General features: G+C 52.9%; 11 protein-coding genes across 11 annotated transcripts; 7 read left to right on the forward strand and 4 right to left on the reverse strand.

Moving 5' to 3' along the window:
- Nucleotides 1-1,178: 1,178 nt before the first annotated feature.
- Nucleotides 1,179-4,513, forward strand: N7482_006623 (putative PHD finger domain protein; the record flags this gene model as incomplete). The annotated part of the gene is made up of 2 exons (XM_056688748.1): nt 1,179-3,192; nt 3,273-4,513. 2 exons carry the CDS (start codon nt 1,179-1,181, stop codon nt 4,511-4,513), a joined length of 3,255 nt encoding a protein of 1,084 aa, XP_056541177.1.
- An 825-nt stretch (nt 4,514-5,338) lies between these two features.
- Nucleotides 5,339-6,934, reverse strand: N7482_006624 (uncharacterized protein; the record flags this gene model as incomplete). The annotated part of the gene is made up of 7 exons (XM_056688749.1): nt 5,339-5,466; nt 5,527-6,046; nt 6,099-6,293; nt 6,358-6,538; nt 6,596-6,666; nt 6,720-6,786; nt 6,849-6,934. The coding sequence occupies 7 exons, from the start codon at nt 6,932-6,934 to the stop codon at nt 5,339-5,341; spliced, it is 1,248 nt and encodes a 415-aa protein (XP_056541178.1).
- A 121-nt stretch (nt 6,935-7,055) lies between these two features.
- On the forward strand, nt 7,056-9,209 carry N7482_006625 (dolichyl-P-Glc:Glc1Man(9)GlcNAc(2)-PP-dolichol alpha-1,3-glucosyltransferase ALG8; the record flags this gene model as incomplete). Its single annotated transcript, XM_056688750.1, has 6 exons — nt 7,056-7,318; nt 7,393-7,557; nt 7,617-7,695; nt 7,742-7,935; nt 8,001-8,482; nt 8,542-9,209. Coding segments are annotated over 6 exons (1,851 nt in total), but the record flags the coding sequence as incomplete, so codon positions are not given.
- A 2,347-nt stretch (nt 9,210-11,556) lies between these two features.
- N7482_006626 (uncharacterized protein) lies at nt 11,557-14,997 on the forward strand (the record flags this gene model as incomplete). The annotated part of the gene is made up of 7 exons (XM_056688751.1): nt 11,557-11,559; nt 11,658-11,723; nt 11,792-11,935; nt 12,000-12,102; nt 12,170-12,186; nt 12,251-13,848; nt 13,914-14,997. The coding sequence occupies 7 exons, from the start codon at nt 11,557-11,559 to the stop codon at nt 14,995-14,997; spliced, it is 3,015 nt and encodes a 1,004-aa protein (XP_056541180.1).
- A 755-nt stretch (nt 14,998-15,752) lies between these two features.
- Nucleotides 15,753-17,057, forward strand: N7482_006627 (coenzyme A transporter; the record flags this gene model as incomplete). Its single annotated transcript, XM_056688752.1, has 3 exons — nt 15,753-16,031; nt 16,093-16,661; nt 16,736-17,057. The coding sequence occupies 3 exons, from the start codon at nt 15,753-15,755 to the stop codon at nt 17,055-17,057; spliced, it is 1,170 nt and encodes a 389-aa protein (XP_056541181.1).
- Nucleotides 17,058-17,534: 477 nt separating this feature from the next.
- On the forward strand, nt 17,535-18,649 carry N7482_006628 (RNA-binding ATPase activator ESF2; the record flags this gene model as incomplete). Its single annotated transcript, XM_056688753.1, has 2 exons — nt 17,535-17,998; nt 18,058-18,649. 2 exons carry the CDS (start codon nt 17,535-17,537, stop codon nt 18,647-18,649), a joined length of 1,056 nt encoding a protein of 351 aa, XP_056541182.1.
- A 244-nt stretch (nt 18,650-18,893) lies between these two features.
- Nucleotides 18,894-20,651, reverse strand: N7482_006629 (ribosome-binding protein NMD3; the record flags this gene model as incomplete). The annotated part of the gene is made up of 4 exons (XM_056688754.1): nt 18,894-19,817; nt 19,878-20,221; nt 20,290-20,528; nt 20,584-20,651. 4 exons carry the CDS (start codon nt 20,649-20,651, stop codon nt 18,894-18,896), a joined length of 1,575 nt encoding a protein of 524 aa, XP_056541183.1.
- A 212-nt stretch (nt 20,652-20,863) lies between these two features.
- On the forward strand, nt 20,864-22,921 carry N7482_006630 (RsfS/YbeB/iojap family protein; the record flags this gene model as incomplete). Its single annotated transcript, XM_056688755.1, has 1 exon — nt 20,864-22,921. The coding sequence occupies one exon, from the start codon at nt 20,864-20,866 to the stop codon at nt 22,919-22,921; it is 2,058 nt and encodes a 685-aa protein (XP_056541184.1).
- Nucleotides 22,922-23,195: 274 nt separating this feature from the next.
- pex12 (ubiquitin-protein ligase peroxin 12) lies at nt 23,196-24,815 on the forward strand (the record flags this gene model as incomplete). Its single annotated transcript, XM_056688756.1, has 2 exons — nt 23,196-23,253; nt 23,392-24,815. The coding sequence occupies 2 exons, from the start codon at nt 23,196-23,198 to the stop codon at nt 24,813-24,815; spliced, it is 1,482 nt and encodes a 493-aa protein (XP_056541185.1).
- Nucleotides 24,816-25,069: 254 nt separating this feature from the next.
- N7482_006632 (GNAT family N-acetyltransferase) lies at nt 25,070-25,690 on the reverse strand (the record flags this gene model as incomplete). The annotated part of the gene is made up of 1 exon (XM_056688757.1): nt 25,070-25,690. One exon carries the CDS (start codon nt 25,688-25,690, stop codon nt 25,070-25,072), a length of 621 nt encoding a protein of 206 aa, XP_056541186.1.
- Nucleotides 25,691-26,118: 428 nt separating this feature from the next.
- N7482_006633 (phosphotransferase family protein) lies at nt 26,119-27,339 on the reverse strand (the record flags this gene model as incomplete). Its single annotated transcript, XM_056688758.1, has 1 exon — nt 26,119-27,339. One exon carries the CDS (start codon nt 27,337-27,339, stop codon nt 26,119-26,121), a length of 1,221 nt encoding a protein of 406 aa, XP_056541187.1.
- Between the last annotated feature and the right edge of the window lie 23 nt (nt 27,340-27,362).

Below are 27,362 nucleotides of genomic sequence, written 5' to 3' on the forward strand. Positions count from 1 at the left end.
TTAGGTGATGGTTCTAAGTGTGGTGTGCAGGAAGGGGCCGGCAATGCCCATTCATTGAAGACTTCGGTATATATCCGATAGAGTCGGCGATGTGCAAGCAAAGAGCCTCTTGAATTTTCTGGCATGCTGTCATGTAATTAACAGCAACATGTAATTAACAGCAAGGGCAGAATGCCACGAGTCAAATGGAGACGTTGTCGGCCTACAAAACGTCCTACAAAACGTCCTTGGGGGACTACTATAGCGCCTATATCCGAGAACGGTAGAAAGTATCTACGGCGAATTGGAGCTGCCCGTAACATCAGCTCCGTTGTCATCGGTACAGTTGGTCTACTTCTATTGTTCTCACCTGGGAATTGCCTGGAGCGTGTAGTGGTCCATGGTTTCTCTCGTAGAAATAACAAGCCGGAGCCCATTCACTGATGCTATGCCCACGATTCCAAAAAGCTTGCAGAAGTGAATCAATTTACTGAGCAGGGACACGGTGGCCTGAATGATATTGAGGCATCGACAACTTATATCCAGGTGTCATTGTGAGAGGTGGGTATTGAACTTTAGTCGTCTTTGTCTCTCGGATCACTCGCAGCCGTCTATTCACTCCTGGCAGCGCTACAGTATCCACAGAGGAAGCTGCCGTCTTGAGAGTCTCTGAATAGCATTTTTCTGACTTTGAGTCATCCTATCACTGCGAAATAATTCCCCATGGCTCGCATCTCTCCTCTTCCCTTTCTGCCTCTCCGTGCTTCCTTTCTGAGCCAACTCACGCTCTCATCCAGCAAATGCTTGGATACCCTGTTTTTGCGAACTCGAAACTCCCTCAACATCTTCAAAAGAGGCACATATCAGGCCAGATTATCTACCTGCGGCGTGTGTGAGAGCACACCATCAGGTCCAGATATCTCCTGCACCTCAGAGTAATCGGATACGTCTCTACCTGGTGGCTTTGCGCTGATGACCGTCACTTTGAAATCAACTAGATACTAACGACTTTTTGGAAGCTGGCTCATACCGAGAAAATCACCATTAAGCACCTTATTGCGTGGGTACTTTTATTCCCTTTGGTCTTGCGTGTTTGCGTCTTTTCGTCTGAATTGGCAAGCAAGAAGCAAGCCGAAGCAATTAGGGTTGCTTTGGCGCGGGTGGCACTAATCCTCGGCAGGGCCGTTCCGCCTGCCGGGATGGGGTACTTTACTCGGTCCAGCAGCCGCCGGGCGAATTCTCAACCCGCGGAACCCGCGAAAACCGCGAAGCCTAACAAGCTTCAGAAGACGAACCCGCGTCAGACACGCGCCGAAACGACCGCGCCGGGCAATGCGCCCGTGATCGAGAACGCGCAGCCCCTCCAAACTGCATGGGAAGAGCCGTCCCGAGCACGCGCGCGCCCAACCTGGGCGAACCCCGATTCCTACTGTACGCCGCGGGAGAACGCCTGCCTCAACACCATGAAGCCGATCGGGCAGTACCCGACGGCCGGCGACTACAAGAGCGTTGGCCTAACGCCCCCTACGAAGGGCGCCGCCAAACGCGTGGCCAAGCTGACGGTGCGCGCCGTCGACGAGTTCGGTGATGCTCTCTTTGCCGACACGTCGACGCCCATCACGCCCGTGGCCGAGGACGCGACCAGTTTGGACGAACCCCGTGTCAAGGACGATGAGGAGAGCGCGGTTGAGAATCTCGTGGCCCTCAACGGCTCTGTTGAAGATGTTGTGGTGGAGGAAGTGGTGGGAGGTGCGGACGTGGACGACGTCGTGGGCACAAACATGGCGACACCCGTTTCCGAAGCAATCGGGTTTCAACCAGCACACTCCTCTTTGTCTCCTGTCGAGACGCCGGTGGATAGCCCTGCTGACGAGACCTTGATCGACCCTGTTCTGACTGCGCCCGACGCGGAGGACAAGCCTTTGCACAAGGCACGATTACCTGCCATTACAACCGACATGGACGCAATGGCATCCGAGAATGAGAAGCCCCTCGACCGCGATTTTATTGCTCTGTTGAACTCGCTTCCTGTTCCAAAGTCTAGTAGATACGATGTCACCCAACTAAAGCGAGTCGTCGAATTCGCAATTTCTCACTCTCATGATATCGGGGACGATGATGTGGCCTTGAGCCTCGTTTACTACTGGTCTGACATCTCTAGCGATGATTTCAAGTTGTCGCTGATCCACAACATCGGTCGCGCGGATACTGATCACAGCCTGGAACTGGCGCTGAAAACCATGCTGCGCCATTCAGTAGAGGATGCTACGGAGTGGTACAAAGCCTACAGTACAAAGCACCCCGCAGCGTTGACCCGTCACGATTCAGGCAGCGACTCCAGCCTGTCGTCTGCTAAATCTCTTGAGATCGAGCCTCTGGGTCGGACTTTCAAAGTCGCGGACATCTACCGTGACACGTCTGGCCCCCGCCTTGAGGAGTTATTTATGACCGGCAAGACCAACACTGCTCCTCTCAAAAGACCTAAGAAGCCGTGCCGAGTGAATGAAAACTCCTTCAAGCGCCGACGTGAGTGGGAAGCTGATCTCACGCTGGATGAGACTTTGCACGAAAAGCGCACTCGCCTTGCGCAGGAGGTTGAACCTGTGGAAGCCATGGCTCAGAACAGCTCAGTTCGTGCTCGGAGAGGTCAGCCTGATGGCATCCAGCAACCTTACACTCTTGGCCAAACGGCCGACCTGACTGACGCGGAAGAGATCACTCCATCCGTGGAGACTGCTTCAGTCCCAACCCCTTCACGCATGCAGAGAGGTGCCAGAGGCAGGGGACGCGGAAGAAGCCGTGGAGGGCTGGTGAAGCTGATCCAGCCAGCAAGAAACCAGCAGGCTGAGTCGCCGAATATCCCTACGCAGGTTTTGGGCAAGCGCATTCGCGAGTTGTCCCTCGACACTACCGTCTCCGCCGAGTCCACTCTCTCCAATGAGTGTTACTCTGAACGTGAAAACGAATGGCACGGCGATTTCACCCGGCGGCAAATGCCGAATTCGATGTATGTCATGCCTTCTATATGGGATATGATCGACGAAGACCCCCTTACGCTAACCTTCAATCCCTTCTACAGTGAGCCACCTGAGAACAGCGACAACTGCTATGAGTGTGACCGGGGTGGCAGCCTCCTTTGCTGCGATACCTGTGAAAACGCATTCCATTTTAAATGCCTGCGTCCGGTCGTGGATCCCAAAAACCCGCCGCAGGGTGAGTGGCACTGCCCGCGCTGCGGAGTTCGCAACCCTCTCACCACCGCGATCGCGCATGGACGCCACAAGAAGCGCAAGACCGAATACTCCCCCCTACTGAAATCAAGGAGTACTTCATCGGAGTTGGCGAGGGCGTGCAGTTTGACCCTACCAACGAGAAGGACCTGAAGAACCAGCGCTTCTACAGGTCGGTTCCCCACATACCGCGTCTGACTAAGCCAGCGAAGCCCGGAGCCGAAACTCCTGCCTACCACGATGCGAACCTGCTGAAGCTGATGGAAAATGGGCATGTCATCCTCTGCAACAAGTGTGGTCGCTCCTCTGATGGTGAGCGCCCGATCATTCGCTGTGACTACTGCCCTGCTCGCTTCCACCTGGACTGTCTTGATCCTCCCCGCGCGAATCCCCCTAACCCTCACGTTGGGTGGATGTGCCCCAACCATGTCCGACCTGATGATATGGTCGTGACCAAAATGGTTGATGGACGCTTGCAAGAGCGCCGCGTGCGCCGTCCTAAGCACACTGTGGCCTCGGTTGACGTGGAGCCTATTCCATATGATGATGCTCATGAGACTACTTTCGATGATGACTTCCGTGAGAAGCGGCACCTCCTTCCTGCCGGAGATCTCGTCCTGGACTTTATCTCCGCCGTTCACAATGACTCCGGCCGTCAGCAGAAAGCGTTCTTCGCTGGTCTGGCCAATACATGCATCAACCTGGCTAGGAACATGGTTGAAGAGCGGCTCCAAGAGAACAGCTCCATCTCTGCTAATGAAATCACCGCCAAACTTGCTCCAAGCATCAATGAGGCTATCGACAATCTCCAAACTGGCAAAATGACCAAAGATCAGTACGATGCTGCTCTTACTCTTGTCGGATTCGCAAAGGCCGAAAAGATTCCTACGGTCGGCGATAATGACGCCACGATATCATCTCACCCCAACGAATCCAGTGCTAAATCTGATGATCCACCCGTTGTGGCACCCCTTGAGGTCTCTCCTCCTTCTATTCTCACGGGCGACACAGAAACTGTTGCTGCCGCCCCATCCCCAGCGATCAAGGCTGGCACAGACCCCAAAGAACCTGTTATCTCAATACCTCGTCATACTTCACCCCCTCTTTCCCGCAAGAACCCCAAGTCTCCCAGGACACGGTCCCGGGCATTCCGAGTTTCGCAGGCGGCAGTCTCCGACAATGAATTCATTACTCGATCTACCCCTAAGAGCACCCGCAAGAGCAAGCGATCGCGCGCAGCCTCTGAAGCACCTGTCGAGGACAAAGAGCGCGCCCAAAAGCGACGGCACACTGACTCCGATTAATATACTCGATGAACCGAGCAAGGAGCAAATTTATTGAGTCTATGTGATTCATCAGATCGTTCGTGCAAGACAGCCTCACGGCTACGCCGGAGGCACGTTTTCAGATCGGTACACAGGGGGCCGGACGCCCCGCACACATCAGGTTTTACCACTCTACCACTCTCGCCACAACAACTTCTTCCTATTCTCATTTCCCCTCAGCACACACACACACACACAGCACCAGCGCAGTACAAAGATCATGTTGCCTGCACAACAATGCACAGTGGCGTTTTTGATGAGATTGGGTCATTCATCACCCCAGGGGCCCTTCGCTTTTTTTCTCTCTTCATGAGATCGAGACTTTCGCGTTCTGGATGGCGGTTTTATTTCCATTTTTTAATATGGTCTCCCATTCTTCGAGGTGTCTAAGTACGGATCACGTTGTACCCCAAGGCCCGGGTTCTACTGTTTCTTGCATTTTTCTTTTCATTTCCCCTGGTTTCTGGTTTCGCGAGATTGTCATGAGCATCGGGAGGCGCATTCAAAACTCGAAGAATCTGTGTACGATTAGCATGGGCCCAATGGGTATTTTGCAGTTTCATTATTTTGCAATATTCTAGTAGCACCTCTTGGAATAGCAACTTGTGTAGTAAAAGCAATAGTAATTGCAGTGTAAATTCGTGCTCTACATGACAGATCCGAAACGGCATACAGGCCTAACGCTTTAGTAGGAAGAACGCCAGAGTTAGTAAACGACACGCGAGAATAGTATAGTGTTATTCGCCACAGAGAGCGCCCGAGATGTGTGACCGGGCACGAGAGGAGACGGGACTGAGGACGCGTTTATAGAAACTTCTTGGGCATATTGGCACGGCGACGCTTGTAGATGATGTATGAAACGGCGAGGAGAACCTGGAAGGCGATGACTAGGAAGATGAAGAAGCCCATGCGGGGAGTGGAGGCGGTGATGGCTGAAAAGGCTATTAGTTGCTTCTGCGATGTCGAAAGACGAGATTATTGGAATGACTTACCATTCAGAAGGTGTCCCTGGAGGCTCTCAGTCAGACTGAGATGGGACGACCGCAGAGTGTCGTGAAGCTGATTGAAGCGGCTGCTATAATCCTTGCCCTCCAGATCACGCTGGATGTTTTGGAGCAGCGACTCGATGCGCTGGAGTCGGGCATCAAGGGCAGCAACCTGGTCCTTTGAAGCCAGCTTTTGCATAATTTCCGTGTGGCGGGCATCATTCTTGCCAGCCTGAGCCCGAAGGTCTTGGATGATGGTATTGGTGGCCTTGTTCTGGAGCTGGATGCGGCTCTGGACCTCGACAAACTGTGCAGCAATACCTGCATCCACGACGGCGGGCGGGTTCTGGTTCGTGATCGGCGGCGGCTGCTGCTGCTGCTGAGCGCTACCTTGGTAGGAAGGAATGGTCTGGCCCTGGTCCTGGCCCGTGGCAGATGCCAGAACGAACTTGAAGATCTCGAAGGAGTCGGGGTTCTCAGGGGTGGCGGCTGTGAAGCCGAAGGTGTTGCCAGCTGGCAGATTGACCTTTCTGAAGTTAGGTAGGACGCATGAAGGGATCGTGAAGGACGCTGCATACCTTGTTCGTCGAGAAACAGATCTTGTCATCGACAGTGACCTCGAAGATCGAGTTGGTGTGCTTGAGCTTCACTACGGAGGGCCTGCCTAAGTTACGGTAGGCATAATCACAGTGGCCGAAAGCAAGGCTGTCGACGCTACCGTGGCTCTTGTAGTCTGTTGTGCCATCGTTCAGGAACCCACGAACACTTCCACCCTATGAACTTCTGTTAGCGAATGTCCGCCATGTCAATAGGATACATGTGGGAGGTAAAACGTACCCGACCACCGTGAGTATCAATGACAAGCGCGAAGCCGTCAAACTGGCTCACAGTATAGATGCTAGAAGTGCCGACTCGGGCTTGTCCGTCCTTGGTATACCATAACTGAAGGATGCCGCCTGCTCGTTCGGGTCCGCTGGCGCGGAATTGGAATTCGGCCGACCATTCTTGTTGGGAAACGCTACGCACAAGTTAACAAAATCTCCTTTGCAGAAGTCGAGCATGATGTATCACATACGGACTCTGTGCCCATGCAGATCCTCGAGTATTACCAGGGTAGGGCGGGGTCAAGATGAGCTTATCGGAGAGCTAGCTTGGATGTTAGAGCAGCATCATACAAGGGATTTAGGGATTGAACTCACAACGGATGGCTCATGGCCCTCTCCGCCGATGTTCCACCCCGGAATCGAGTCTCGACTGGGCGAAATCCTACCGATCACAGTTAGGTCTAATAACGGGAAAGGGACACACGACAAGTTCTCGCAGCTTACGTTTTGCCATAGCCAAAGCTAGCACTCTCAATTACCTGAGCGGTGGCCCCGATAGCGAGCAGAGCAAGCGAAATGAACGCCTTCATTGTTGGAAGAGCGAAATAAAGCAGTCTTTCGGTATGCTAGTGGGCCAAACAACGAACCCTCGAACGCCCTTCGCCAAATGCAGTATAGACGGACGCTTCACGTGGGCCTCAATAACACAGCCCCAATCACCAATTAGTCGGCACCGGAGCCTTTCGATCGACAGGAAGCTCCGCGGTCGCAACGGCACGATTTGTCGGACTCGCACAGGCTAGCGACGACGCGAGTGGTAATCCAGCCAACCACAACGGCAATGACGCAGAGTCGGGCCTCCTTAGCAATCGCAGCGGCGGAGGGAGAGAAGTCAATGAAGTGGTGCAGCTGGATACTGTTGAGAATGGTGTGGCGGATGCCGACGTCCGTGAAGTCCATGCGGGAGGATTACTGTTGATACGCTGGCCTTAGCGTCCTAGTGTTGTGCAGGGCGGGCTTTACTCCTGACCAGTTGATCTCCGCACAGGGCCGCACGTGACTGCGGAGAGCTTCCACGTCCGCATTCTGCCCGTTCCTCGATGCCTCCCTCCACTTGCAAAAGATGCGCTGCGGCCATGGCTGAGCTCTATCCGTCATTGGCGCAGTGTGCCATCGTGGCAGCTGCCTTCAAGGTACTGCTGTTTCCAGCTTAGTGAGCTCTGTCCGGACCCCAGATGTGATCGGCGCGATACTGACCGTGTGTCTTTATAGCAAATCGACCGATTTTGAGGTGCACCGCAACTGGCTTGCCATTACACATTCTCTTCCTGTCAAGGAGTGGTACTACGAGGTTGGTACACCGGGCGCGCTCAATCCATGGTTCTAAAATGCTATAGAAAACTTCCGAATGGACTCTCGATTACCCCCCGTTCTTTGCGGCTTTCGAATGGCTGATGTCGCAACTTGCCGCTTTTGTGGATCCTGCAATGCTGGTGGTTCAAAATTTGGAATATGATTCCTGGCAGACCGTCTACTTCCAAAGGACTACTGTTATCCTGACGGAGCTAGTCCTTGTGTACGCTTTGAGCCGGTACGAAATTACCCCTCGCGCACATACCTCGAATGGAGCGAAGCTAACTGCCTCTGGCTGCTTAGGTTCATCAAAACTGCTCCTCTGCCGAACAAACAGGCGGCGCATGTGGCTAGTCTCTCGATCCTTCTCTCACCGGGTCTCTTTATCATCGATCACATCCACTTTCAATACAATGGATTTATGTATGGCATTTTAATCCTGTCGCTTGTTCTTGCTCGCAAGCAACTCCTCGCCAGTGGGTTCCTGTTCGCTGTTCTGCTCTGCTTCAAGCATATCTACCTCTACCTCTCGCTCGCCTACTTCGTCTACCTCCTGCGCGCTTACTGCTTGGATCCTAAGAATGCTCTACGCCCACGTTTCCTGAATATTATCAAGCTCGGGGTCTGTGTGGTGGGCGTCTTCGGCATTGCTTTTGGGCCTTTTGCAGATTCAATCCTCCAGTTAAAGGATCGTCTCTTCCCTTTTTCAAGAGGTCTGTGCCATGCGTACTGGGCGCCCAACTTCTGGGCAATCTACTCGTTTGCCGACCGTGCATTGATCCCACGTAAGTTGTGCGATATATCTAACCATTCGTGTGCCTGGATCCTCTAACATGGTCTATAGTTGCTCCTCGCCTAGGTCTGCCTGTGAACCACGAGGCCCTCAATAGTGTTACTCGAGGCCTTGTTGGGGACACCTCCTTTGCTATTCTTCCGGAGGTGACCAAGGAGCAGACTTTCCTCCTGACTTTCGTCTTTCAGCTGGTCCCCTTGGTGAAGCTTTGGCTGAACCGAGATGACTGGGATACTTTCATCGGAGCAATAACCCTTTGTGGCTATGCTTCATTTCTCTTTGGCTGGCACGTCCATGAGAAAGCCATCCTTTTGATTATTATTCCCTTTAGCTTGATTGCTTTGAAGGACCGCCGACACTTCAGTGCCTTCAGGCCCCTCGCGGTTGCGGGCCACGTCTCTCTATTCCCATTACTATTCACAACAGCCGAGTTCCCTCTGAAGACCGTGTATACAATCTTCTGGCTGGTTCTGTTCCTCTTCGTTTTCGACCGCATTGCGCCAGTCCCAGAACGGCCACGGGTCTTTGTGTTTGACCGCTTCTCTTTGATTTACTTGACCATGTCGATACCCCTGGTCTTGTACACCTCGCTGCTTCACCACCTGATCTTCGGATCGGATCGGCTGCAGTTCCTCCCGTTGATGTTTATGAGTACTTACTGTGCAATTGGGGTTTTAGGAAGCTGGGTCGGGTTTATGGTGGTATACTTTACCACGTGAGTGTATCCCTAGATAGAATTATCCAAAATAGACACCTTAACACTTGGACACTTTTTCTTCTGCTCCAAATCATCGCATCCGTGGGCCAATCCAGGATAGGGTGACGTAAACTGTTTGCCATGTTTGGCAAGCCACGTGGGCCGCGACCCACCCAACCACGGAGTCTATTCTGCACCTCGCCGAAAGAGGCTAGTCTCCCCTCGTGAATCCATGCAGGTTGCCGTCTGGGAGCTGCATGCTGGATACAAATCGGGTGTGTGTAACACCCAGCCTGGGAAGTTCTGAAGGTTTATATTGAGTCACCACATCGTTAACTTGAGTTTGCTATTTCTGGAAAAGCATTCTGGGCATTTTTCGGGTGGAATGTGGCGTATCCGATCGTGTGCAATATCTGATAGTTTCTGCAGAATACTACTTCCCAACTTCGGAAATTAACCACCCTGGAATAGAATACTTCCAGTAATTCGGGCTCACATCATGTAAAATCGCCCCTCCTCACGAAGGGACCTGATTTCACAGACGAAGCAAATAAATCAAATTCTCAAACCTCGCCGGGACCGCAGAAATATCGCCGCAAAATAATGATGCAGAGAGGCGATTTCTCCCTCAACGCGTTACAGCAAAGCCTATCATCACCTTGTGCTTTTGGAATGCAATGTTCTGTGCAAGCAATCTGTATTCTAGTGGAATCTACCCGGAAAGTGTTGTCCTTCAATCAAACGGGATATAATAAACTTCAAGACTAGAGAGCAGGGCAGCCGCTGCATCGCAATAGTTTGAAAGAATGCGCGAGGCAGGTGAGCTAGTACCAAGGCAGCTATGCTCTTTGGCAAAAGGATATGTGCTGTATTTTCGACCAGTTCAATTGCTAGCAATCGCCAGCTTTAAGATGAATATTGGACCGGGTCTAGTCTTTCACCAGAACGAGAGGGCTGTAAACTGACGCAGCAGATGGAGCTTTTCTTTTATTCGGGATAAATAGTCAAATATTAGAGAAGGATGTAGAGCTCTGAAAGCTCTTCTTGTAGCGGAACCATGGGAGTGAGGATGGCCAATGGGGAGATTGATCATCATGGACATGATTGTAAGAAAAACTCGATCCTTTGTCGTTAACGAAAGACATATACTGGATATGTGAGAGATAATTTTCGAGAAAAAAAATATGCCTTGACACATAAAATTGCTAAGAAATACAAGGCTTTTGTAATTTGACAGATAGCTGTAGCTCCAGCTTTGTTTATGTTTCATCATGTCCAGAAGTGATTTTCTCTCAGCGAAGCATCTTCGACGACAATGAAACACTTTGTCGCATACTATTTGTTAACACCGAGGATAGTTATGGCTATTACCATGAGAAAGGTTCTAAGTAAAGAATGGGGCGAAGGAGTGGGGGTTAGTATAACCCATATGTTAGCAGATGAAGATACTGCTGATATTGTTGAGAAAGGGTTGGAGCCACTTCCCAAACAGAAAGAACGATGGAGCAGGTTGATATATGGTCTAACAAGCTCTAACAAATATGGTGGTGGTTAAAGAAGGTATTTTGGGACGCATCTCGCAGCTTTTGTTATTAATTCAGCCTAGTCGCTGATCCAAGGCTATAACGGTATAGTTGATAATCGCGCTGAAAGAGATAAATTTCGCGATTTGTTGGCAGAAAATACCTGTAAGCAAAATCTACAGCACCCGACGAGTATAACGAGTATAAATACGGGTGGTGTTGGGATGAAAAAGGGGGGTGGATGCTCACGGCGGGCAGCATACGCAGCGCAAGCCGAAAAGGAGGGTCAAAGAGGGTCGCCGAGGAAAGCGGCGGTTTTCTGCCTTTGGCTCCCGCTGCTCCTCCTCTCCGCCAATCAGCGCCCGCTGTCGGAGGCGCGGTTGATCGACCGCTCCTCTTCTGCGCTTCTTCTTCTCTGCTTTCTTTCCCCTTCAATTCTTCTCTTCGCCTTGCGCGTTCTCTACCACCCCGTCCACTTACCATCGGTCTCGTCCATAACTGGCAATTGTCTGGGACTCTGTGCCATCTCCGACGCGTTTCTCCGGTATGTCCACGATTTACTACCCATCTCGCTGTCCCCACACTTGCTTGGGCCCGTGTCGCTTCGACCGCAACCTCGACGAGGTGCCGTCTTAAGATCTCGGGTACCCCATCGTGGCTGCTGCGTCGCAGATCTTATTCGCTCTCGTTTATCTTTCTATTCGAGCCTGTCATGGCCGTATATAACTTTGACATGACCCGATACAGTCGCTGACGAGTCGCGTGCTTTTTAGTTAGTTCATGTTCGAGGTTGCTCGCGGAAGTCTCCGGTAGGCTGGCGCGTGTTCGCCCAGTGTATAAAGGATAATGGTACGCGACCTCGCCTGTTCCTGGAAGATATTGATTATGAGGTCACTGGCGGTGGAACAATCACGGTAGTGATGAGGCGCAAGCTCACTGTCGCCTAGGTCCTATTCAAACGCAAACCGGTCCAATACCTCCCGCGACCAGTTATCGAAGATGATAGTTCCGAGGTGTGCTATACCGAAGCCTTGACGCGTGAAGGAATTGCTTGGTTGACACTTCCGCTTTTCTTCTTTAGATCTGGGTTATCCCAGAGACCAACGAGGTCTTCACGAGCTATGAGCCGTACCTCCAGCGGATGGACTTTTATAAATCGCGCCGATTTATCTGCGAGATCACTGGTCACTCGGGAATGAACTTTTTTGAGGCGCTCCGGAGCGAGGTAGGTGGAAATCCGTGGAAGAGCCGAGGCGCGCCAACGGATAGGTGCTGAACATTCGGATCAGTTAGAAGAATCGCGCGAGGTCAATAATAGTTTCCCGGAAGCGTTGAAGGAGCCGATTCTGCGCCGGATTCAGTTTTCGACGGTCTCCCGGGTTGACAGCTTGGGTATGTTTTTCTATGAAGGGTAAATCACTCGAGGACTGTGGGCTAACAATTGGACGTTACTTGGCAGTGGACGAAATTTATGAAGTAAGACTACATTGAATGTCGTGCACCGGAAATCTCTCCTTCGCCTCTAACGAAAATTCAACAGGAATTCAAATCAGACTTCTACCCGGGAGAGCCGGTCCTTATTCTACTTGAAGACAGCAGCAGACTTCACGGAACGATTAGAGACAAGGCCAACTTTGCCGAACAGCTATATGCGGATGGCACCATCAAGACGCCGGCATATGCCAGGTACCTTGTTAAGATTTCGGACCGACCAAACGAAGAGGCCCTGTTGGATCAGGACCATATCACACGTGATCGGAAGTCATTCACTAAATTGATGCTGCGTGGTTTCATCAAAAATAACGTCACCCGAGAGTCGTGGACTGGCGCTCCTTGGCTGGTGAAACCGTCGGTAGCGGAGGAGTATAAGATTTCCACAGAGGTCCCCAAGCACCTGCAATATGGTGCGAAGGTGGCCGAAAAGAAGGCGATGAAGAAGGCTGACCAGGAAGGCTTCTTCGGCTTTTTTTCTTCGCAGCAGTTGCCTGAACTGAAGCCTGCAGTGAAGGGATCGAAGTCGAAGATCTCCGCACAGGATTTGGCCAAATCGCGCGAAGCACAGTACCTTGAATATCAGCGATCGCTGAACGGGAATCCTTCATTCCTCTCACCAAGCAACCCCCTTCGGCCAAGCAAGCCGCCGCTGGTCGGCGACAAGAAGATGGCTCCTCCCTCTGTCGTTATCAAGAATGAATCTCGGCCACCGTCGCCACCCCCGATCAAATACCCCATTGAAGATCTTGAGCTCGCTCCCAACAAGGATAAAACTCACCGTCCTACCCTGAAATTCCTGATGGTGGGGGAGACAGACGACGATGGTGCTGATGACCTGCTACCGGACGATCTGGAGCCCGAATCGGTAGGTTTGCTTCTTGAAACTTGGGACACGCTCAATGTCTACTGTGAGGTGTTCCAGCTGGATTCGTTCACCTTCGACGACTTCGTTCAGGCCATGCGCTTTTCATCCGAGGAAATGGAATGTGAACTTTTCGTTGAAATCCATTGCGCTCTCCTGAAGAAGCTGGTCAATTCAGACGACAATGGCGGTGCTGCCCAGATTTCTCTCCCGGATTTCCCATCTGAAGAATCGGACGACTCCGAGGACGACTCTGAAGATGATGACTCTGGAGAGGAGGAAGACGAAGAGAGCGAAGAGAAAGAAGAAGAGCCTGGGCGTGGAGGGCGAATGGCCACTCGTGGAAGCTTGGCAAGGAAAGAGGCCGAGAGCTTGAAGGCACAGCTAGAGGAGCCCCAGGAAGATGAACGGATTCATCGTGCCGCCGAGATGTTCGGCAACTATAGCTGGATTGATCGCCTGCGCCGGCGAGACTTCCGCAACGGTGGGTGGGAATTGGTAATGATCGGCCTGCTGCACCAGCTGTCTGTTCGGCCTCGCCTTGAGAAGACCTGCAATGACGTTCTCGAGCACCTGGCACCGCTCGATGAGCCCGCTACCCAGAAGACAGCACAGGTGCAATACCGCACCCTTGATGTCAACTTGCGCATCAAGGCTCTCCAGATTATCTGTATGCTGAGCCTGGAAACTAAGGCCATCCGGAATTACATGGAGGAATGCAGTGTTCAGATGACTGAGTTCCGCAAGGTGAAGATTGAGCACCAGAAGGCTCGCAAGGCAGCGTAAGTTTGAACTGCTTTTACGACTAGCTATCAAGCTACCAGAGGCTAACGCGTTTGATGTTCAGCGTCCAAGAACTGCGACAATTGCACCAGGAGCGAAAGGCACTTCAGCCAGAACCCGAGAAGACCACTGAGAAATCGCCGACCCCTCTGCCAGAGCTTGACGGGTTGGATGACTCAAAGATGACTGGCCTGGAGGGTGATTCCGAGATTCCCATGGATACAGACGACGAAGACACTCCTCGGCCGCGTGCACTCCGTGGCGGTGCGGATCGCGCAGCCGAACGCAAGCGGAAGCAAGACGAGGAGCGAGAGCGAAAGGAGCAGCTGGCCAAACAGCCTAAAGGATCCAAGCAGTATCAGCGGGTTCTCAAGAAAATCGACGACCAAAAGGCCAAGATTGAGAAAATCGAAGAGAAGATCGAGACGGTAGATAACGAATTGCGAGAGGCCGACTGCCCACGCACGAAGTGCCTGGGATTGGACCGTTTCTGCAATCGCTACTGGTGGTTTGAGCGCAATGCGATGCCCCACGCAGGGATGCCGGACAGCTCAACCGCCGAGGCCCGGTATGCCAATGGTCGCCTTTGGGTTCAGGGCCCGGATGACATGGAGCGTGCAGGCTTTATCGACCTGACCGACGACCAACGCAAGCAGTATCAGAAGCATTTCCACACGACCCCGGCCGAACGCAAGAAGCACGAAGAGGGTCCCACGCATGTCTCGAATGCCCGCGAATGGGGCTACTACGATGATCCCGAGGCGATCGAACAGCTGATCGAGTGGCTGGATGGGCGAGGCAACCGGGAGTGCAAATTGCTCAAGGAACTCCACCTGCAGCGGCATATCATTGTGAAGTACATGAAGAACCGCCAGGAGTACCTGGCCGAGACCGCCGAGCGGGCCGAGTCGGAGGAGTTGCCCACCAAACGTGTCACTACGCGCAATAAGACCTACGTGGATGTCAATGATCACCGCCTCCGCTGCCTACGGTGGAGGAACAGCACGTCTCTCAGTGAGAATGGCCAGCTGCACGTCGATCCTGAGCGGCCCGCCAAGCGGTACAAGCGGAACACTGAGGATACGCGAGGAGGCCGAGGAACGCGGGGAAAGACGTTGACCCGACGGGGCTCGCGGCGCGGGGTTTAGTAACGGTTGAGGTGAATCTGATTGTTCTCGTTCCATTTTTTTTGTGTGTTTCTACCCGCTCACGCGACCACGAATTTGTTAGTGTACTATTTCTAGGGGGGGGTTTGTATACAGTTCCTCGCATCTCTGGCAAGTCGGGATGGTTAAGGGGGTGTTATGCTTGGTGTTGTTTCCCGCGGTTCGAGCATTAGATAGACAAAATGAGGCACATAGATCGACCAAATCGTTACCGAACCACGGTGTACTTGAACGAACGTTATGGAGAAGAGTAACTTACTGAAGATTCGCGCTGACAATTCGGCTTCTCGGGACTGGCGGTTTTCGTGCTCGCCACCGGGCCCGCCGTTGATAACGGTAATGGTACCGTAATTCTGCGGCTACACGCGGGGTGCGGCTGGTATCGGCATGTCAGCCCGTACGCCGAATTCCCCCATGGCAAACCGACGTCAGCGACGGCGAAGTTCAGACAAACCACATCTCTGCTTGGCCTTGTCACCCTCGCATTCTCTCTAAGCGCCCAGCAGTCGCTGCGCGGACATATTTGACACCTTCAACATCTCACCCACCCCGACCAATACCTGCATTGCCCTGTCCGACGATCCTCCGGTAACCCGAAACTTTTCTGCCAGAACATCGCCGAGTGATCACGAGGGGGCAGAACCACCGTAAATTCCCCAGACCCTCCTTTAAACCCCCCCGCCTCAGTGCGCCTCGGCTGCACAAGATCGCCCTTCACCTTCCACGACTTCCTTCCCATGTCGACTGGGTTTCCAGACCATGCGCAGTTTGATTCTGTCGTTCGCACGCCACGCCACGGTTTTCACCCAAGCCCGGAGTCCAATCCGCAGTCCGACTCTCAGATGAGTGGGATCGCTCAAAGCAGATCATCGCCTGGGCCCATTGCTGGCGGCGCCAGTGCACAGGTTTCCCCGAAAGCTGGTGTAGACACACAGAAGAGTGGCGAGGCCGTGACGAAAAGGAGTGTAGACTATGTTCTACGAAGCGGTCTCGCCGGAGGACTAGCGGGCTGTGCGGTAAGTACACACAATCAAAAATGGCTTGAGGGAAATACATATTGATCGGGGTGGCATATAGGCCAAAACCGTCGTCGCACCTCTGGACCGCGTTAAGATCCTCTTCCAAGCTTCAAATCCTCAATTTGCCAAATACACGGGCAGTTGGGCCGGTCTTGCGGCTGCAATTCGCGATATTAAGCGACACGAAGGTGCACGAGGCTTGTACAAAGGCCACTCCGCCACGCTTCTCCGTATCTTCCCCTATGCCGCCATCAAGTTCCTTGCCTACGAGCAGATCCGTGCAGCCGTGATCCCGTCCCACGACAAAGAGACCTCGTTCCGCCGCCTGGTGTCTGGCAGCCTGGCAGGCATTACCTCCGTCTTTTTCACATACCCCCTCGAACTTGTGCGAGTACGACTAGCGTTCGAAACAAAACAGTCGTCCCGTTCCTCTCTGACGGATATTTGTCGGCAAATCTACAATGAGCGCACCTTGCCACCAGCGACAGCTAAAACAGCCTCGGCCACGGTTGCTACTGCTGAGACTGTCGCTTCGACCGTCAAACAGGCCGGGCTACGCTCTGGCATCGCCAACTTCTACCGTGGTTTTGGCCCCACCATCCTCGGCATGTTGCCCTACGCGGGAATGTCTTTCCTCACACACGATACAGTAGGCGACTGGCTCCGCCACCCTGCTCTAGCACAATACACGACCATTCCAGCTTCAGAATCGAAACCGAAGAAGGGTTCACGACAGCCCCAGCTTACAGCTGCAGCAGAGCTTTTTTCTCTGGCGCCACTGCCGGCCTCGTCTCACAATCATTTTCATACCCACTCGAGGTGATCCGGCGGCGGATGCAAGTCAGCGGCGCTGTGGGCGGCGGCCAACGGCTCGGCATTATCGAGACCGGCCGCAAGATTTTGCTTGAACGAGGCATCCGTGGTTTCTGGGTTGGCTTGACGATCGGGTACATGAAGATCATACCCATGTCCGCGACCAGCTTCTTTGTCTATGAGCGATTGAAGTGGTCATTGGGAATCTAGACTTATCGCTTGCTGCCCTTATTTCGGCTCGATTGAGTTTCCTCCTTTTCCGCCTTACACCGTCTTTTCTCTTCGCCACATATACTATATACATTTGCGCGATAGAACACATGATTTTTGCTGCGGAGGCAGCGATGTAGTCATGGCATCATTTTTGTGATTCCCACCGTTGGCGTTGTGTGGACATTTGGACTTCATTTTGTCAGCATTAAAGGAGCCCGGGGTGGCTCATGTGGATAAACTACCCCAGGACCGTACATATATTCTGTTTCTTCGACAAATCTCTTGATTTTGATGGGTGCGCACTCTGTACTGTTGTAGTAGCTGTAGATCGCAACGCAAAGTCGGGGAGTCGGAGCGGAGAGACGCACGGACCACATAATTTGCCGCAAAAAAAAGTTGGAGACCTCGATCTTCTTGCGCTCCACGAGGTTCTTTCATTCCCCTCCACCACTACACCTCCGCACACTCCGCATAATGACGACTAGAAAGCATAACGAATTCCTGGACATTGCGCGCAGCGATGAAGACGAGGCCAGTGTTCGCGGCTACGATTCTGAGGAGCATGTGATGGGGACCAAAGGTCGGCCGATGAAGAAGCGACGGACCGACACACAGGACTTCTTTGGCCTAGAGTCGGATAAAGATGAATCTGCAGATGAGGATGAGGTGGAGGAGTCACGATCCGAGGTCAAGGGTAAGACCCGCAAGCAATCAAAAGTGAAGAAACCAGAGGCCGCCTCAGAAGAGGACGAGGACGAAGATGAAGATGAAGCCGAAAACGAAGGCGCATACCTTGAAGTGACCAAGTCCTCTCCAAATTCGAGCTCCAAAGAAAAGACGAAATCTGGCAAACTCCTATCCACTAAGCCTCTCAAAGCGCCCAAAAAGGACAAGACTGGGGTTGTGTACTTGTCTTCCCTTCCACCATACCTCAAACCGTGAGCTGCTTTCTGTGCTGGGATTATGATGCTTGACTGAGACTGACCTCTTATTTTAGCTTTGCGCTTAAGAATCTCCTGGAGACACGTGGGTTTGGTCCCATTACCAAGCTGTTTTTGTCGCCGCTAGTCCCCAACAACTCCTCGACCCCACGGCGCAGTAACAAGCGCAAACTCTACTCCGAAGGCTGGATTGAATTCGAATCAAAGAAGACGGCTCGTATCACAGCCGAGACCCTTAATTCTCGCATCATTGGTGGAAAAAAGGGCAGCTTTTATCATGACGATATCTGGAACATGAAATATCTGCGTGGGTTCCGATGGGCGGATTTGATGGAGACCATGCAAAGGGAGAGATCCGAGAGAGAGTCGAAACAACGGATTGCCGATATGCGCGCACGCAAAGAGGAGAAGGCTTTCTTGGCCGGTGTGGAGGCGGGCCGTGTTGCGGATGGGATGGCAAGGAAGAACGAGGAGAAGAGGAAGCGGAAGGCTGAGGCTGATGGGCAAGGCGAGGCTGCGGATGCTGCGCCGAGAAAGTCTGCGCCTGTACGGAGGCGGTTCGTGCAAAATGATGTTGTTTCTGCTACTGGGAAGGACGAGAAGGCGATTGGGAATGATGCAAAGAGAGTGCTTGGGAAGATCTTTTGAGGTCTTGATCCATGTACATTGTTTCCGAACCCTGCTATCAACTCGGGGCATCCTATGATTTACTAGGTTTCAGATATCCATATTTTTGTTCTTGTGACGATGAGAATATTTGCATCCATTTCCATGCTATCTATTTGCAAAACTTTTGTTTCTGGACCACCCAACCCGTGAAATAAAAGAACACTGAGACCAAAAATGAAGAACGCCAGCCATGATCGTCAGAAGGATATCACTCGCAGAAAGCTCATTCGTCGCCCATGTTCAGCTCATCAAAGTCATCAAGCAGCTCGTCCATGTTGATCTTCGGCACCTCATCCTCACCGCTCTCACTGTCCTCATCCATCTCATGCTCTTGTTGGGGCTTAGCGCGGGCTTTGTACAGGTCCAGAGTATGCCGCAGCTCCTGATCTTCCTCGACATCACGCAAGAACATCTCGAAGTCCTGCTCGAGGCGGTCCTGCTCCTGCTCCTGGCGGCGATTCTGCTGGCCGCCAGCAGCAAGAGCTTCCTCCTCGTGCTCGCGAGCCATGCGCTTGAGGCGCCAGGCACGGTTCTTGGGCTTCTTCTTGCGAGCATAGCTCTTCTTAACGAGGACGACGTCCGGGATTGTCGAGCCGTACTGACTGCTTGCTTCGATGGCTTCAAAGTTGTCGTCGTTGAAGATGGTGCCGGTCAAATGGTAGCCAAGCACGGAGTCACCGACGTGCAGGATACCGCCGAGGTGAGTTCTCGTATAGTACGTGGTGTCGTTGCTTCCTAGATCAGAGGCCCGTGCAACGGTGGCTTCGGCGAGACGGTACCGGCCGCTCGAGTGGCCAAGGGGCTCAATATCCATGATGATGAACTCCTTCAGCTCCGTAACGTCGGCCAAGTTTCTGAATGGCGAGCGCCAGTAGGTTCCACTGGCAACCTCGGCCGTCTGAAGAGTGGTGACGTCGAGAATGTTCAAGCAAGTCCCGACACGGTGGCAGATGGTCAAGGGTGAGATGTTGCCCAACTGACGAGCAAGCTTGAGGGGAAGTGCAACCAAATCATCCTTGCAGATGGGAATCAACTCGACAGAGTAGGAGAACTTGTAAGACTTGGTTGAGGTGTGAATATCCATGGAAATCAGCTCCTGGGACTTTTTCATCTTGCAGGGAATCGTAGACTGTAGGAAGTCCACCATCTATATATTGTTAGTGAACCCGTATTCAGTAGGAAAAAAACCCGATCGAAAAGAGCTCACCTTCTCAGCGTGGTTTCGTTGCGCGAAGTAAAAGTCCAATCCATCCTTTGCCTCCTTGATGTTGACTGTATCCTTGTGGGCGCCATTCTTCAGAATCAACTGCTCCAGGTACAGGAACGTCCGCTTGTGTGGCACCTTCTGCCGAACTTGAACCGATGCTCTCCAGGTATTGTGGGTATAACTCTTTTTGCAGTCATCGCACTGCTGAGATGCAACCACATATTCCACCTCGAATGTCTGCTGAACGATGGTGCCCTGGAAAGCCTCCTCTTGGATCGAGATCCTGACCTTGATGCGGCGAGAATGGGGCTCGGTCCAGAGGAACTTGGCATCAATCACGCGCACTAGATAGAAGTGATTAGCGATGGATAAATAACTATAGAAGCTGAGAATTAGGTAGAAGATAAGATACCCTTGGATAGGCCACGGAGACGGCGCAGACAGACAGCCAACAGCTCCTTCGACTCTGGGGTTGCGACAACCCAGCTGTTCGGTGGCTGCAACCAACGCTCGCAGTCTCGGCAGCAGTGGAGGGTGGCCTCGCGTTGAATGCCTCCAGTAACATCTACTGAATTCCGGAGACATTCCTGGCAAAGTGCACCGGCAGAGAGGGTTCCATCGATAGGAGCACCACAGTTGCAGCAAAGAATACTATAGAAAGTCAGTCAAATCTTCCGCAGCAAAAGAATTCTCGCTAGAGACTCACGTCGCCGAGATGATAGGCTGCTCTTGCAGCCCCGACATAGGGACGGGGGCATCCAGATCCATCGACATCTTGGAGTCAGGACACCGATCAATAATCTGGAAAGAGAGGGGAATCTCAAAAAGATCGATTTGTAACTTTTGCCCCGCCTCGATAGGAATCTTTTTTTGTGCATGACTCAGCTGTTTGCTCCATTTGCACTGAGCGATAGTGGCCGCCCAGCGATTTCTCCGACGCCAAGCGGCAGTCGTGTGCTCAGCAGCTTTAACATAATCGCGCCACAATGAGCAGGGCTCTTTTACGAAGGGCTGCATGCCCTTCATGTCACCATGAGGTTCTTCGATCCTTCCTTGCTGTTACAGGCGTGCCGATGCCCCGATATACCTACGTCCTACGTCCCAGCTTCAATTCCAGGGCTTTCTCCGCAGTAGGATCGTTGCGCTCTGATCCACCCCCTGTCTCGAGTATCCCAGCGATCAATACGTCGCCGGCGGAAGAAGACTCTGTGAAGTCAGAAACAAGCACGCCGGCTACATCGCACGCCCCCTGGTACTTGCAGGAAGAACAGCAAGCTACCGAGGAGCGCCCTGTACCAGGTGATCATATTCCAGAGATCCCCGAAAATTCCCCCGAAATACTCCCCGTCCTTCTCGACTACACGTACAAGGACCTTGGCTTGGATCAACTGAAGCTCTTCGACTTACGAGGCCTTGATATTCCTGCGGCATTGGGTGCCAATGTGATCATGATTGTCGGAACAGCGCGCAGCGTGAAGCATTTGAATGTTTCAGCTGACCGTCTTTGCCGGTGGTTGAGAAGCAAGTATAAGCTTTCCCCATATGCCGATGGACTGCTGGGACGCAATGAGTTGAAGATCAAACTCCGTCGCAAGGCCAAGCGGGCGCGTGCGGCGAGCCACGCTGGCACCACCGTCGATGAGAAGGACGACGGAATTACCACAGGCTGGATTTGCGTGAATGCAGGCGTGGTGGACAGAAACGCGGCGAAGACAGATCTCAAGGATGCTGGATTTGAAGGCTTCGGGCAACTGGAAACTGGCACGAACGTGGTGGTCCAGATTTTCACGGAGGAGAAAAGGGCTGATCTTGATCTGGACGGTTTGTGGCAAAAGACTTTGGAGCGGGCTGAGCGAAACCGGCTGCGGGACGAGTCCGAAGCAGAGCCCAGCAAAGAGTATTCAACAAGCAACCGCCCATCTTTTGGAGGCATCGGTAATTCCAATGGTCAGAGGAGGAGCATGCATACCGCTCGCCGCACTGTGAGCCCCGGCACTGAACACGAAACATTGAGTCTGGATGCTGCTTTGGCTGCGACCTCCGCCACAGCGGAAGCTCCTGGGCTCGAAATGAGCACGGATTCCTTGCTTCGCATGCTGGTCTCGCTTCCTCACGAAAATGCCAGAGCTGAGCTCGGAACTGGTCCTGACGACTACAAGTCTACTGTTTTCCTGCAGCTCCTCTATGCCAGCCTTACAGCTGACATGTCCGCTCGAGATATCGCAGTTCTTCGCATGAAGCTGTACTCTATTGCAGTCTCTCGGCAACATCCAGCATATAGCAAGGATGCTTTGTTCAAGGCCTTCAGCGAACTTCTTCAGGATGGGTATGAGCTGGAAGACGACCTCGCATTCGATGCGGTTGGTGCACTGTTGGCGCCGCGGTCAGCTCAGGACCCGAACGATCAGCCTGTAAACTACCTCCCGCAGGAGGATATTGAGCTTGCCTTGCAGGTCCTTGATCGTCTCAGCTTGCGTGGCGTGCCGATTTTTAACTTCAAAATTTTCAACATGCTCTACCGAGTAGTCGACACTCCTACGAAACCGCCCACAGTGCCTTCAGAAGATCAGGAGCCGCTAGACCAGGCTACGAGTGGTAAAGAGTGGACCAAGGCTCAGCGGCTCATGCTGAACCGGCTATCGAAGATTGTTTCGGCCGCGGAGGTTCCATTCGACGTGGAAGAGGCACGACAGCTGATGTTGACCCAGTTTCGATGCGAGGATTATGATGGTTTCTGGCGTATCTGGCGCCAGTTACCCCTGAAAGGTGCTTGCCGCACGCAAGAGGACTACCGGCAACTGTTCCAGCTGCACGCAGACCTCGGCGAAGAGGGTCGCGCGCGAGACTGTCTATCGACATGGGTACCCATGATGGATCGAGAGTCTACCGCCGTTGAGCTGAAGGGTCCTATTGTGACTTCTATCATGCATTGCCTGCTGGTGGCAGACCCGAATATCCAGAACCGGGTCGATGATGGGTCTCCCAGCTACTTCCTGGACCTTTGGAGACGATGCCAGAAGGCGCTTGTACAGCCCAGCTTTTGAAGCAAGGGATCTTGTATTATAGCCTAGCATATAATTGTACCAATACTGAAAATATTCTCCTTCGCCGAGTACATTCTGTGTAGGACGGTCATGACCACCACTCCCGAGCCTCGTAAATTGTAAATGAGTCGGAGTCAACTGCGGCCCGTGCAAGTTGGGCCTCGGCTGACGCCGATCGCCTGGAACCGGCGACGGCCACTTCCCTCCTCGACCGACCGCGTGCTCTGACAACCATCCATCCGCGCCCGTCTGAGGATGACTGGTGCTCCAAATCATGGAGTACCTACCTAGTCTTCAACAAGAATTTGATGAGCACAAGCCGTCGCTCTTCGGTGAGTCCCGATGCCCCATCCTCTTGCGCTTGCGGGGGAATGGAGTTCCAGTACCACCCGAATCTGGGGAACTGCCAGTCTCATGCGGAGTCAGGAGAATTGTGGAAAATCGCTAACCTGGGAATCCCTGATAACTAGAACTCCTCGCTGAACAGCAACTCTCCGATCTCCTCCCACCATCCCTCCGCTACCTCCTCGCAGTCGCGACGCACCGCCACCCGCGGTACCTCCTCCGGATCCTCAACTCCTATGACGAGGTCTACGCTCTCCTCTCCCTAGTCGTCGAGCGCTATTACCTCCGCACATTCGGCGGCTCTTTCACAGAGAACTTTTACTCTCTCAAGCGCGAGCGCGTCCTCCGCACGAAGAATGGCGAGGTTCCACGCGCCCAGGTTGGCGCCGCTGGCCCCGTGCGCGACGCCCTCAAGTTGCACTCAACAGACGTGTGGAAGAACCTGCTCGTCATGGTCGGTATTCCCTACTTGAAGCGCAAGCTAGACGAAGGATACGACATCTATGCCGCGCCGCAGGCGTCTTTGGTGATGGGCGGCGGGCCGCGATATAATCCCAGCGACGACCTCTCGCATAGCCCGACGATCCGCCAGCGCATCTTCCATTACTATAAATGGTTCTTGCGCAATGTATATCCGTCCGTGAACGCGGCGTACTATTTCTCTGTCTTGGCGTTCAATCTCGCCTACCTTTTCGATAATACCAAATACTCCTCTCCGTTCCTTTGGCTCATTGGTACGCGAATTCGCCGCCTTGGAGCCGCTGATCACCGTGCTATTGCCGCCGTGCTAGAACCAAAGCCTGCGCCTGGTGGAAGCCGATCTCAGCGACCTGGGTCGGGCCTGATGGGTCTTCTGAGCCCACAAAATATCTACCCACAACTTCTCACTTCTCTGCGCTACTTCCTCCCCGCATCGATTTTTGCTTTGAAGTTCCTGGAGTGGTGGCATGCGAGCGATTTCTCGCGCCAATTGGCTCGCAAGGCGACTGAGGTTCTGGACTTGCCCGCTCCCGTCATTTCGGGCTTGACGAATCCAGCTGAGCGACGGAAGTCTGGACAGGAAGAGAATGAGAAGAAGCAAACAGAGCAGGAAAAGAAGGCTTCTGGAGAATTAAAGTCTGCACTGAAAGCACCTCGCCGGCACCAACCACCTATCTCCGCAACCTCCTATCTTCCCATTTTCACAGTGCCACTACCGCCGGCCGATATCTCCAGCGCAAACACCTGCCCCGTCTGCTTGAACACGCTTGTTAACCCGACCGCCTGTCAGACCGGATATGTGTTCTGCTACGTGTGCATCTTCCACTGGCTCAATGGCGAGCACCAGCGCCAGCTGGATTTCATCAATGGGGAAGGCGCAGGTGCGCCTTGGGAGGAGGAGATAACTGGTGATGACGAGGCTGTGAAGCAGTCCTCGGATGGCCATGATGCCGAAGCGAAGGGCTCCCGCAAGCGCGGTGGGCAGTGGGAGAGTGGGAAGGGTAGATGCCCAGTCACAGGGAGAAGAGTTCTCGGTGGAACAGACGGCCTACGGAGAGTGTTGATTTGATCGTTGATGTATATATACCGGACAATGTCCGGCAACTTCTGGCTGTCTTCTTCCGTTCTAGTGCTCATCCCCTCGCCGCCATTGCTCAATGAGTAAGCCGGCTCAATAAAACGCGACACGCTAGCTGAATTCCTGTACAATGTTTTCCTTTTATATAAAATCTCCTATACGGGGAGATTTCTAATAGCTAATTAACTTTGAAATAGTCTAACTAGAGCACGGGCCGAACACAATAACATACGACCTAGATTGGCTTAGTCGTTGGTCGAAAGCCACTCTTCTCTTTTCACAATCCATAAGAGATCATTTCCAAACTGATCCACTAATTCTTCCGCCTTTACCTCCGGCTGTAGCCCAAACTTCTTCTCCATCAAACTCTTCATCGGAAGATTTCCCGAGTGACTCCCCACATGAATTTCCACCAGACCTAACTCGCGGATTCCATACTCAAATACCACGCGCAGAGCTTCATAGGCATATCCCTTCCCTCTCCATAAAGGTTGAAGCATTACCCCCGCTGCCCCAGCTCTTTCTGCTTGATGACTAGCATCATTGCTATTGGCAGGGCCAATCCAACCTAGCCCTGCGATACCCAGCGGTTGCTCCTTGTGCCGAAGTAGGAAGTTCACGTGAGTCAACGGCTTATTGACTATCGTCCACCGCTGGGCAATTAATTGAAGTTCTTCGGCGGTGGCATCTGAGATAGATTTGTCGAACTCTGAATTGGCTTTGTTTTCAAGGATATCAATCACGGTAGCAATGTCGATGTCGGTAGGAACGCGAAGCGTCAGCTCGGGGATGGATTTGGACTGGAGTTGAAAGTGCGGTTCCCCAGGTTTCCCGACGACTCGGTAGATTGTTGAATCGGACCCCATGTTTGGTTGATCTTTGCTTCTTTTGATAGACGAGGTGGACCGGGATGCAATAATCAACACATTTATACCCTGCACAACACGGGAGGAAATAAAATGTCATACAGAAGGCAGACCTAATTCAAACGGTGGGGTAAAGGGGATAGCTGACGCGGCCTTAGAGAGCTAGTTGTTTTAGCGGCGCGTTAGTATCTGGCATTCAGAAGTGCGCCTTCGTCGGGCATCCGTGAAGAAAGATCATTCCCTCAGGGTCTCATTTGATCTACCCTAAAATGAGTGGCTGGAAAGTCGATCATATGTGATTGGGTCAATACCAGGTACTGTCATGCGCTGCGAGAACCTTTCCGACTAGGAAAGATCGGGGCGCTAACTAAGGCTTAATCCGGTTTGCGATACTTCTATTTATGCATTAATATATACAGTATTTCTCCTCATATACACGCCTGAAATCCCTCCATGGCGGCTTCCGCCACCGCGCGCCAGTGGGCCACGCGGTCCTGCGCCTGGCCTCGTGGGCACACCTCGACAACCGCTCGAATGTGATTGACCGCCGTCTGCATCATCTCCTGCTTCGCATTCAGCTGAGTCTGCTCCAAAATATGCTCGGCCCCCTTTTCGCGGCAGGTTTGCTCAAATAGTTGCTCCATGCGGGTCTGCTCTGCCTTATCGTCAGGGTCCCATTTCATGTTCCACAGGAACGCTCGCGGGGGATTCCACCTCGGGCCAGGAACCACCCCGCTAAACTCCCAGTCGAGGACCGCGGTGATAGGACACCCTGGCTGGTCCGGGTCGCACATGATGTTGGCAAAACGCATGTCTTTGTGTGCCATGATGTAGGCGACGCGGTTGAGCTCGGTCTGGTTTTCCGGCCGCCGCAGTTGCGCCATGAACTCGCGGATCCGGGGGATCAAGTCGCGGTAGGGCTCCAGAGAGGGATGGATCTCGATCGCGTGGACATACCGCTCGAGGCAGCCGTTCGTATAGGCGGTGTAGCTCGAGAACCCCTCGGCTGGGATGGGATTGAGACTGTCGAGCGTCTCCGTACTTGTGACTCCGGCGGAGGCAGACCAGTACTTGTCCAGGTCCGGCGTCTGCCAAAAGTTTTCGTCGATAGGTGGTCCAGAGGTAATCTCGCCCGTCGGTGTCAGGGTCAGTCCTCCCACGTACCCCTCACGCCAGGGCTGCGCATGCAGCTCAATCAGATAATCCGTCAGTTGGTGGACCACCTGCGTCTTGACCTCATTGGATAGCGTTGCATAGATCTGATCGACGCTGATGCCAGACGATTTGTCGAGTAGTGTGAACTCATGTCCGATCACATTATTTTCCGTCGCATCGTACCGGATGATGGCCGGTACGGCAATGGAGGTATGCTTGCGGATCCAGGTCATGACGCCCACCTCATTGCGTGTCTTGATGCCAGGTAGCTGCCGTCCAGAGATGCGCAGCACGAGCGCAACGGTACCATCCTTGTTTTCTCGTACTGGGATGCCTTGTGCTGAAGCGAAATGGATGAGATAGATGGAATGAAAGGTGGCTTTAACCTGCAGCGGCTCGATGGAGCTTGGCGCAGGCAGATCCAAGGATAGGATCAACGAGGTGATAGTCTCCGCGCTCAAGGCAGGAGGCAGATAACTATCAAGGGTGCCCATTTTGAGGATTTAAAAAGCCTTTG

The sequence above is a fragment of the Penicillium canariense genome (genome assembly GCF_028826845.1).
Source record: "Penicillium canariense strain IBT 26290 chromosome Unknown utg000004l_segment0_segment0, whole genome shotgun sequence".
Taxonomy (NCBI): domain Eukaryota; kingdom Fungi; phylum Ascomycota; class Eurotiomycetes; order Eurotiales; family Aspergillaceae; genus Penicillium; species Penicillium canariense.